Source organism: Clupea harengus, chromosome 17 (genome assembly GCF_900700415.2).
Source record: "Clupea harengus chromosome 17, Ch_v2.0.2, whole genome shotgun sequence".
Classification (NCBI taxonomy): Eukaryota; Metazoa; Chordata; class Actinopteri; order Clupeiformes; family Clupeidae; genus Clupea; species Clupea harengus.
Genome location: NC_045168.1, coordinates 27,140,581 through 27,150,534, shown reverse-complemented (window position 1 = coordinate 27,150,534; position 9,954 = coordinate 27,140,581). Strand labels below are relative to the sequence as shown.

Genomic DNA, 9,954 nt, shown 5'->3' with positions numbered 1-9,954 from the left:
GGCTAAAGTCGGGGAGGTGGCATGACTGGCGGTGGCGTGAGTGGCGTGAGTGGCGCTAGTGGTCTGGGTCCTCTCTGTGGTGGTATACGGGCTGGAGGCGGAGAAGGAGGACGCTGCTTGAGTCAGCAGGCTCTGGGCGGAGGGGCAGCGCAGTAACTCTGGTAAGGGCTTCTTTGGCGTGGGACCCTGGGGACTGCTGGGCGGGGTGTGGTTCTGGAGACTGGCTGGCTGCTGGGAACTCATCAGACTGTGAGAGCGTTTAAGGTTGCCGGGGGTGCTGGCTTTGTGCTTGGCCAATGCGTGGGATTGGATTGGGCTGTACAGGGCTGAAATGAGAAAGCAATGCATTTTTGTGAAAAACAAAATGGATATATATATATATATGTTGTACTATAGAATGAAATCCTACGTATACATGGTACCACTTTGTTTATTAACATTCAAATGAGAAAATGTCTTTGTCTTTAACATAAAACCTTTTGAAAAACAAAATGGATATATATATGTTGTGCTATAGAATGAAATCCTACGTATACATGGTACCACTTTGTTTATTAACATTCAAATGAGAAAATGTCTTTGTCTTTAACATAAAACCTTTTGAAAAACAAAATGGATATATATATATATGTTGTACTATAGAATGAAATCCTACGTATACATGGTACCACTTTGTTTATTAACATTCAAATGAGAAAATGTCTTTGTCTTTAACATAAAACCTTCTCAACCATGTTTACAGCGTATGATTAACGGGGTGAGTGTGTGCAGAGGGCCAGTGACGTACATGGAGGCGGCACGGTGAGGTGGCGCACAGGTGGGCTCTTTGCACCTGCTTGGGGAGAGGTAGGGCTGCTATCCCCAACTTTACATGCCTCTCTGCCATGACAGGAGGGAGACTGGCTGAGCCTCAGGGGGACGACGGGGGCCCTCAGGCGAGGCACCGCTGACGGCGGGACTGTGGCCGAGGCCTTCAGCGGGAGATTTGGCGGGATTGTCAAGGTTCCTGGCGGAGGTGGACGCAGGGTCAGGCTCTGGAGCTACAGACGACGAGAGAGGGGGGAAGGGACAGACGTCAGCACCCGAGTCACTCTTTAACCAGAATACTCCTTGAGTACAGTGCAGTGCAGAATGGCACATCCCTAAACACAGTTCCTCTCTAACACATCCTCAGATATTGAGTCCTGCCCAAAGCAGAACAACCTTTTTTTCCTCAGTCAAATCACATACAACTCCACACCGACCACAGCTCACCTGTGAGGAGGAAAATCGAGAAGAGGAAGAGGAGGACAGGACAGGCAGCTCAGGCCGCACTGCAGAGGTTAAGATCAGCTGCTAGCCCAAGGAGAATGGCAGCACAGAAACACACAGGTACAGAAGACAGACGTGAAGAGTTATGAAGTTACGGAGTGGAGTGTGCAAAGAGAAGCTACAGGCAAGCGAACCACGAAAGAGGTGCTTGATTTGCTCAAAGGGAGACAAAATATCATCAGGAGAAGAAAATACATTTGGTCTGGCTTGCTGGGATACATGACTATTCACGATGCTTCTTGGGAGCATCCTCTAAACGTTTCTGTAACATTTTGACTGCACTGTTGACATGTGACTAAGACAGAAAAGCAAAGATCTCTCTGAGAGGGAGGAAACGAACTGAAACAAGGAAGTAAACGGCCCTTTTATGCTACGTCCAATAATATCGACATAACTGAGACTGTATCAAAGGTCTCACACAATGGCGCAAGAACAACGTGACAATATGATATCTCAGAAGAGGAACTGGTCAACTTCTCAGCTCTTAATTTTTCCATCCCACTGTCCATCTTTTTATCTTTTTACTCTTTTACTGGCTATACTTGCCCATTGCACAGACTGTACTATTTATATCACTTTGCACTATCCTCACACACACAAGCACAAGTACTCAATCCTTGCACTAGCCACACAAGCACATGAACACTATCTCTCTGCACTCTTTGCACTACTTTCCTTACAACACTGACACAACCAATTTTTGCACACTGTAATATCTGTATAATATCTGTATACACCCCACTCCCTGTGAACATGTTCTCCCTATGTGTATTGTTTTTCTACTGTGATTCTACTGTGATTTGTGTATGTATGTTTGTGAGTTAAGTTAAGTGTATAAGCTACTGGATGACCTAAATTTCCTTCGGGATTAATAAAGTATCCATCTATCTATCTATCTGGTAGAGTTCCTGTAGTACCATTTGAGCCCTCAAGAGCATTTGGGCTTGACTGGTGCAGGGGCTCTTGCCCAGGAGCAAAGCATGCTGGGATATCCTTTGGTGCGCAGTCACCGGGATAGGACTCTGGGACGCTTGAACCATGTGTGTAGACCCAGGAGAACTGGGTGACATGACCTAGAAATCAGAAAAAATAGAGCAGGTTAGAATGAGAGAAGACACGTAGGAACAGTTAAGAACCATCTCAGCATGAAGAGCCCAGACATGCTTGTGATATTCCCATACAATATGTACAGAATATCTAATCATGCTTGACAGAGCATAGCCTAAACACAGCTTGCATACAACATCACATGTGGCAGAAGCTAGTAACTATTTAAAGGTTATAATAGTAAAATGTCCCTTCTTTCTGACCAAGGTATTTGAAGCTATACATCATGGGGAGAGACTTCCTGTTTTCAGTTCCAAAACCACTATGTGAAAGTGTATGTGTTTAAGGGTAACTGGTGTCAGATATCCCAGCAAACATTTGTGTCGTCTTTGTTCCACTCTTTAGAGGAAAGCCATACCGGTTTGGAGGACTGCTGTGGCGAAGGCACCGGTGTTCCTTCGCTGGTTGATGACGAAGATGACATTTTGTCCCCAAACATTCTGACCTGAAATGGAAAGACATTCACAAGTTAAATTGCAAGCAGACCCTCAGTGCAGACACACACACTACAAAAATCTTTGATCATGGTTCACACTGTGGCAAGACTCCGGTAGGTGCGAGCAGGCGGTAACTCAAAGACACCAAAACATGCAGCCCAAATGCATGCAAGGTGATGCTCAGCAAAGCATTTCCTGCAACTCTTGCAGCCAAAGATTAGCAGAAGTAAAAGAAGCAGTTAATAACTTTTTTATAACAACATGCAGGCACCAATATCACACATGGGAAGGTTGAAATGCAGAATGCAGGACAGTTGCACATCTCAGCACTGATTGGACGGGGCAGATTCAATGATTTCCTGGCATTCTGCACCTGCTGCACGGCTGGCAGATGGCTTTGCCGTTTCTGCTGCTGCTGCTGCTGCTGCTGCTGCTGCTGTTGTTGTTGTTGTTGTTGTTGTTGAGCCGCTGCATGAAGCAGGCCATGTTGTTGCTGCTGCTGCTGCTGCTGCTGTTTCTGCTGCTGCTGGTGCTGCTGCTGCTGGACTGTATACATCTGATGCAGCAACTGAGCAGCCGACCCTCTTGGCTGACGACTGGTCTGGTGGATCACCTAACGGGGCCCAAGTATCACAGCAGATTTCACAGTACAGAGAACGGGCGACCCACAGCAGGGACGACTAAGGGTTAGAGTGAAGGTGAGATGCAACACGTGAGACATTGGGGATGGAGGTTGTGCTACACCGACTGATAGGAGAGGTGGAGGTCCACTAGGGGAGCTACCGAGTAGTGGTGTGAGAGGTGCTCTGAACTGGAAGGAAAAGTGTGAGTGTGTGAGTGGAGATGGGCGGATGGGCTCAGTTACCTGGACAACCTTCCGGTCAGTAGGAGTGGGGGTGGTGTGGAAGGTGGTGATGGTCGTGTGATGGTCTGAAGTGCTGCCCTGGTTGCCGTTGGCCTGGCCGGGAAGGGTTTTGCCACTGGGCTGTCTCAGGAGGTTGTTCCCATTGGTGAGGCTGGGAGGGTTGTTGGTCTTGGCCTGAACGGAGGGGAGACTGCTGCCATTGGCCTGCTTGGGGAGGTGGTGGCTCACTTTGGGCTGGTTAGAGGGGTTCACAGTTGGACTCTCAGCCGGACTCCCTCTGTTCTCGGTTTCCGATAGTCTCTTGGGCTCCCTGTCCATCTCTCTCGTGGGTCTGGTAACAGGAGGCTGCGAAAACAAAGGAGTACAAAAAGCAAAGAGTTTTACAAACCGTAGTGCCCTTGTTCTAATAGTAGACATGCTTTGCTTTCAATTATGAAGCTCCGTGTGCAGGGATTTGTTTTGATGCTGCATCTAAGCCTGTTATCCTTGTCTTTTCACTTCCCAGAGTAATTCACGAGAGGATCCTGGCGTCATACAAAGGAAATGTAACTTAATTGTGCCATTGTAATGTAAGTTACAAATGTCTGTTTTCTTCCTTATATAAAAGCACACAAAACGTACTAATTGCTGAGCTGTTCAAATGAACTCTCCACCAAATGAGTGCAGAATGATTATTGTATTGCTTTGGATCCTGCATGGTTGAACTGCATGCAGGTCTGTTAAAGAGGCATTATGTTGTTGTGTAAACAAGCGATCTAATTAGCTAAAAACCAACAGACAGCCCAGTTGGCACTGATAAATGCCCACTAGCTTGGTAAGTGGTGTAATTTGGTGATACACTGCAAAAACGGTAAGAGCATTCTGCTGCTTTAGATATCTCCAATGAAAGCGACCATAATCACAATTTTCAAAATATCAGTATCAATACGGATTAATATAAGACTATTAGTCTAGAAGGATTCAAAACGACAGAATGCATGCACTGGTTATGAAAAAAAATCAAGCACAGTGTGGAAGAAGGCCTAGTTTACACAGCCCTGGGATACAAGTTTATTACCTTGGCCAAGAAAAAAGCCTACTCTAACCCATTGTTTGTAGAGACCAGCCCATTATGGCTTAACAATATGTACTGCTACATCGCAATCCGTTATTAACTTCAAAGTTTCACTAGGAGTCCCGATACAATAATACATAACCATATATCCACATCGTTACCCAGTATTTCAAGAGAGCCTCGCATTAAGTAAGAAATGCCTGAAAGACTGCATTATGGCACAAAGATGTATACTGTACGCCTAAGCAATCATTTTAAACAACTAAAAAGAATGTAGAACACGCTGAATCTGGCCCAATGCCAAACAAATTAAAGTATCATTCACTCTCATTACCTCCTGTAAGATTGAACAGCTAGAGTCCATACGCTTTTTTTGTGTTCAACAGAACATTTCAGCTGCAGTCAATGAAATTGGCTTTGAGCCACCATGACACAGCCGGTGCAAGGTACAGCGTAAATTTAGCAGAAATCAGTTGGATTGCCACTGTCATCTGTTCCCTTTCAACAAGGCCAAATAATCGCTAAATGTTTATAATACGTCTTGGGAGAATGCTCGACGGGAGACGTTGACTTTAACTCTCTGAAATAGGATACATGAGCCTGTTATCTCTCTGTGGTGTTCAAAAAACAATAAACTGCATTCTAGAATTCCTCCAACTCGGGCCAGAAAGTGACACAAAAACCACCGGGCCAATGCATCCTTGTAGAGCAATCCTTGTTACAGGATTGAAGCACAAAGTAGGCTGTGTGAACAGACTGAGTAGCTACACCAGTATGCCTAGGTAGTGGGGTAGTATATACACAAGGTAAAGGTGCATGGAGCGCAAAATAGTTTATTTGCTAACGAATCCAGCAGTAGTTTTGCCGTGGGCTTCTCAGCGCTTTGCGTTAAAAAAAAGAAGAAGAAAACATCTTCCGTGATTCACGTCAATAAATAACACCTTTGCAGAACAAACTTAATCTATATGTACATTCGAAAACGCTTAGGGCCTTTTACACTGACATCTAGGAAGCCTGAAATTAGAAACATTTAGGCATGGTTCAAAATTGACAGCTTATTACCGGCATAGCACAGTGTAGACTATAGCCTTCAATACTACGCCAAACCTATATCTACTATATAATGTAGCCAACACATTAATAGTTAATGATAATGCCAGTCAATGGCTAGAGCCCCTCAACTTCTTAACCAGATTTTAACTTGGCAAAAGCAACTAACTGTATGGCAAATAAATGGCTAACAAATAAAGATTCTATTAGAATGTCTGAGTGATTTAATTATGGGATTGCTAGTCGATCCACCTAAAGAGTGATTATGGATCTATCAAAAAGTGTTCACGCATGGCCTCTAATTAGCCTGCAAAAAAGGTACAATACAACACACAATACAAGAAACCGGCTACAATTGGTAAAATGAATAACCTTCAGTTGACAAATAGGCTTCCCAACGACCCCTCTGCTTTGTTTAGCCGACAGTCTACATCCTAAATATGTCATATTTATCCTGTTGCACGAACAAGTAGGTTAAGTAGCTATGCCATCAACTGTGTCAACTGAACATTCCAGTTCATGCTGTGCCTGAGATAACTAGCCATTCAGGAAGTTGTAAACCACAACACTTTATGCAAAACGAACTGCTATAAAGCTAAAGCTTCACCACACCGATACGATTAATTAATGTCGAGTCTTAAATACGTCAGAGATAATTTTTTTTGCATGCACCCTTTTCAGACGAGTAGGTAATATCGTATGTCATTTTTTTTATTTTAAAATCAAAGGGTATGCCAAACAGGGAGAATATGATTCAAAACATGCAGACATTTGTAATATCTGAAAATATCATAAATGGGCTTGGATTATTCAAACGCGAAATAGAATTTGACATAGCCTTGACAAGTTACCATAAAGAAGCATTAGGCGAAATATGGCTACACACTGTAGCATACTGTACCCATGACTGTAACCTGTCACCTGCATCATACACTTTATATGCAGCATTTCTCTGAAATTAGAATAGCGCCATGGAGGCCTATTATTTTACCATCGTCACTGCACTTGTATTATCCCCAAATTCGAGATTTACAAGCTGAAAAATGGGCGTGTGTATGCGCAATGACAGAACTGATGTGTACAATTTGCATGTCATACTTCCTTGAATTCTAGGACTGTCGAAATCGAGACGGTGGTTCTTTTCTCATCATGTCCAATTGCCATCAAACTCGCAAAATCGGCGAGATGATAAATCACCTCAACTTTACCGGACATTGGGTAAAGGCTACAAAATGAAAGTCATGAGAGGAGAAATGCTTTATCTGAAACAAATATGCACGCATGCTCTATATTTCGATCAAACGAAAAAGAAAAATAAACGCCGTGTCAAGAAGATCCTTACAAAGCCCACTAGTCTTAACTGGCAGCTTATTGCTCCTACCTGCCCGAAGTCAATAAGAGAGATCATTCATCACAGAGTGACCGTTTCTGGCGAGCGTTACAATCCCGTCATGTCCTAATGCGTCAAAGGTAACAGTAGAGAGTGGCGATAAGCCGTGCACAGGCAGAATCATAAAAGCGATACAGCACCACTTGGAGTGTAGGAGGACCTCATACAGTACCAAACATACAGTAAACAGTAGACCTCTCGCAGCATGCGTTTCAATGTTTAGTTTGCTTATAAATTAATTGCTTATAAATTCATTATAAATTAATTTACATTGCCTTTTAAATTAATTTGTTTAGCAGCCATTTAAAGCCAAACATGCACTTAATAATGTATTCTGGTTACACGTCGGGTAAATGAACCGCATATGTGGTTCTTTCCAATTGTATTCTGTTAGCTTGGATATAAGGCTTAATTGAGTCATTTTGCCATGGTGGAAGTTGTGAGCCTAGCATTGTCTATCAAACATCATTTTTGTGCCTTTTCCAGACAAATACTTGGACGTAGCCTACGTTATGTGTTTTAATATTTGAACCATTATCTTTCAAAGTATCAGGTTATTTTATACCAGAGACCATAGTTTATATATGATTAATACAATAGCCTAACTCCTTTATAGTAGGTTGTGCTAGAATGAATTTGCCTCCTGTTGAAATATCAGGGCCTCTGTCTGTCTCTGTAGGCTACTACAACTCCCAGTGTTCTTTGCTGTGTTTAATATGCCATTAATTGGATTACCATGGTGACAACCTTTGTAATCCGGAGGGCAGAAGTGAACAGCGGTTTAGTTGGCCATGTGAAATGCGCATATGGCCACTTAATCTTCGAACTGTTCATGACAAGTTGAAAAAAGACAGGAGGTCAACGAAAATGCCAATGCAGGTGAGACCTAGGAGGATTTGATACTTTGCGGATAGGGGTTCTCATGTAGTTTTAAATCGTTTTATAGTCGGTCAGTCTGTAAAGCCTATAAAAATGCCCAACACCCGAGTTATTAAACCGAAAACAGTTGAGATTAAGCCGAAAATCGTTGACATTAACGTCAGGTCAAAAACTGTTGAAAGCCCACCCGCCAGACGCACTAAGGTTATTCAGAAGAAGAGGGCATCAAGTTGCACAAGATATAATGCTTCCTTCAACCAGCACAAGACCGAGTCTACCAAACCTCCGACGACGAATGCCCATGTTTTAAAGTGCGAAAAGAAGGGGAAAACGTGTGCGACCTCCTCTAAACCCCAAAACACGCCTATTGGACAGAAAGATGAACGGACAACAACAAAGCCCGAGCACAGAGTGATACATGAAATTCACAGGTAGGTAAGCCTATATGATAATTTTGTCTCAAACATCCTAAAGCTGCCTGCAACCATATGGTAGGTCTGCTTTACTTTAATCCTTCAAGAACCACTAGGCACATTCTCTAAGACGGTTGGCCATATCTTCTCACAACTTACATTTGGGCAACTACAGCATAGCCTACTGATTAGATATTTGGTGGAGTTGGTGGCTGAAATAATTTCCATAACAAGATTGTGCTTGTTCTCTGTTATTATTAGTCACAAAGCCTTCACAGTCATCCCACCAAACCCAAAGAGGAGAATTGAAATCCAGAAACGTAAGTCTATGTTGTTTGGTGCATTTAGTCACTCTACCATTCAAATGATCAATAGTTTTTTGATAAAAATAAAAATACTTGTTGCAGTGGAAAACATGGGCTGTTAAAATTAAAATAAGACACCTATCCATGGTGTTTCTATGTTGCAAGATATTTTTTGCAGGTATTAACATTTTGTGGGCCACATAGATGTAAGTAGCTACACACAAAAATGAACAAAATCAAGAAAACAAGCATTATAAAATGCACAAGAAGCAAAGGACATTCTTCTCTCACAATACATCCTGGGTGTAGATCTGTAGATTTCGTGGCAGCAAAAATTAGCTCACATATGGCACAAAACACTTGATGTGACATTGTTATTACATTCTATATGAAAACATGTCTAAGAAATCCCTTACCTCTGTCAACTGTCAATAGAGCCCTTCGTTTTGAGCTACTGTTTGACAGCAAATCCTGTTTATATTGTGTCTGTCAGAGGCTGAAGCCGAGCTGGCTGCTCTGGAGGACCTACGGTTGAGTCGGGCCATGGGCTACATATCCTTGGCCCCCAGCTCTGTGGGTAAGTCACTGAGCAGCCTAAAGGGTGGCTCTGCATGTTTGTGTTACATATAGACACATGTAAATTCGACAGATGACTGAGGTTAGTCACATATAAGTCAGATAATATTTTTTGTTTTTAAATGTATTTTTATAAGTTGGTAACCATGGAGCTGATATTTACATTACAAAACATTTACAATTTAAAATGTATGTTGTAGTATAGACAATGAACACTGGGGGGCGCTTCAGTGTTGGATAAAACACATGTGTACAAAATGCCTTATTTGACCTCCTAATTTTTTAAATGATGCCCCACTTAGCCCCATCAGCCCCTTAGCACCCATTTCCTCATGTATTTTGAGCCGTATGATAGTTCTTGTATCTATAATACAACATTCATGTTATTATCAACAGTCATTTGTATCCCTCCCCACCCCCCCCCTTATATTCTTGTAGGTGGCTGTTTAACCCTGGAGGAAGTTAGAAAAAACAACAGCAAGAAGTGCAAACAAGAAGAAAGCCAAGACAGGTGGTAGAGTACAAACAAAGTTAGCAGGATATAATACTATACCATGTGAGCATAAG

At 42.6% G+C, this 9,954-nt stretch overlaps 2 protein-coding genes across 2 annotated transcripts in view; one reads left to right on the top strand and one right to left on the bottom strand.

Annotated features, from left to right (window-relative positions):
- The window catches only part of LOC116224369 (alpha-protein kinase 1-like), a 10,944-nt gene extending 3,577 nt beyond the window's left edge, over positions 1-7,367 (bottom strand). The window contains exons 1-8 of the mRNA XM_031583738.2: positions 7,206-7,367; positions 3,721-4,065; positions 3,229-3,468; positions 2,777-2,863; positions 2,229-2,384; positions 1,255-1,335; positions 788-1,040; positions 31-326 (exon numbers count right to left, since the gene is read on the bottom strand). Of these exons, the coding sequence (XP_031439598.1) occupies positions 31-326; positions 788-1,040; positions 1,255-1,335; positions 2,229-2,384; positions 2,777-2,863; positions 3,229-3,468; positions 3,721-4,065; positions 7,206-7,232 (1,485 nt within the window). The 5' untranslated portion in view covers positions 7,233-7,367. The remainder of the gene's footprint in view (positions 1-30; positions 327-787; positions 1,041-1,254; positions 1,336-2,228; positions 2,385-2,776; positions 2,864-3,228; positions 3,469-3,720; positions 4,066-7,205) is intronic.
- Positions 7,368-7,940: 573 nt separating this feature from the next.
- On the top strand, positions 7,941-9,954 carry zgc:194621 (uncharacterized protein LOC795037 homolog). The gene is made up of 4 exons (XM_042710250.1): positions 7,941-8,524; positions 8,768-8,826; positions 9,305-9,388; positions 9,826-9,954. Exons 1-4 carry the CDS (start codon positions 8,187-8,189, stop codon positions 9,903-9,905), a joined length of 561 nt encoding a protein of 186 aa, XP_042566184.1. The 5' UTR covers positions 7,941-8,186; the 3' UTR covers positions 9,906-9,954.

What these genes read in the sequence shown, in the direction of transcription:
- zgc:194621 (XM_042710250.1), top strand. Translation starts at nt 8,187, where the DNA reads ATGCCCAACACCCGAGTTATTAAACCGAAAACAGTTGAGATTAAGCCG. An exon ending in GTGATACATGAAATTCACAG is followed by an intron (nt 8,525 to 8,767) that starts GTAGGTAAGCCT and finishes TGTTATTATTAG; the next exon opens with TCACAAAGCCTTCACAGTCA. An exon ending in GAGAATTGAAATCCAGAAAC is followed by an intron (nt 8,827 to 9,304) that starts GTAAGTCTATGT and finishes TGTGTCTGTCAG; the next exon opens with AGGCTGAAGCCGAGCTGGCT.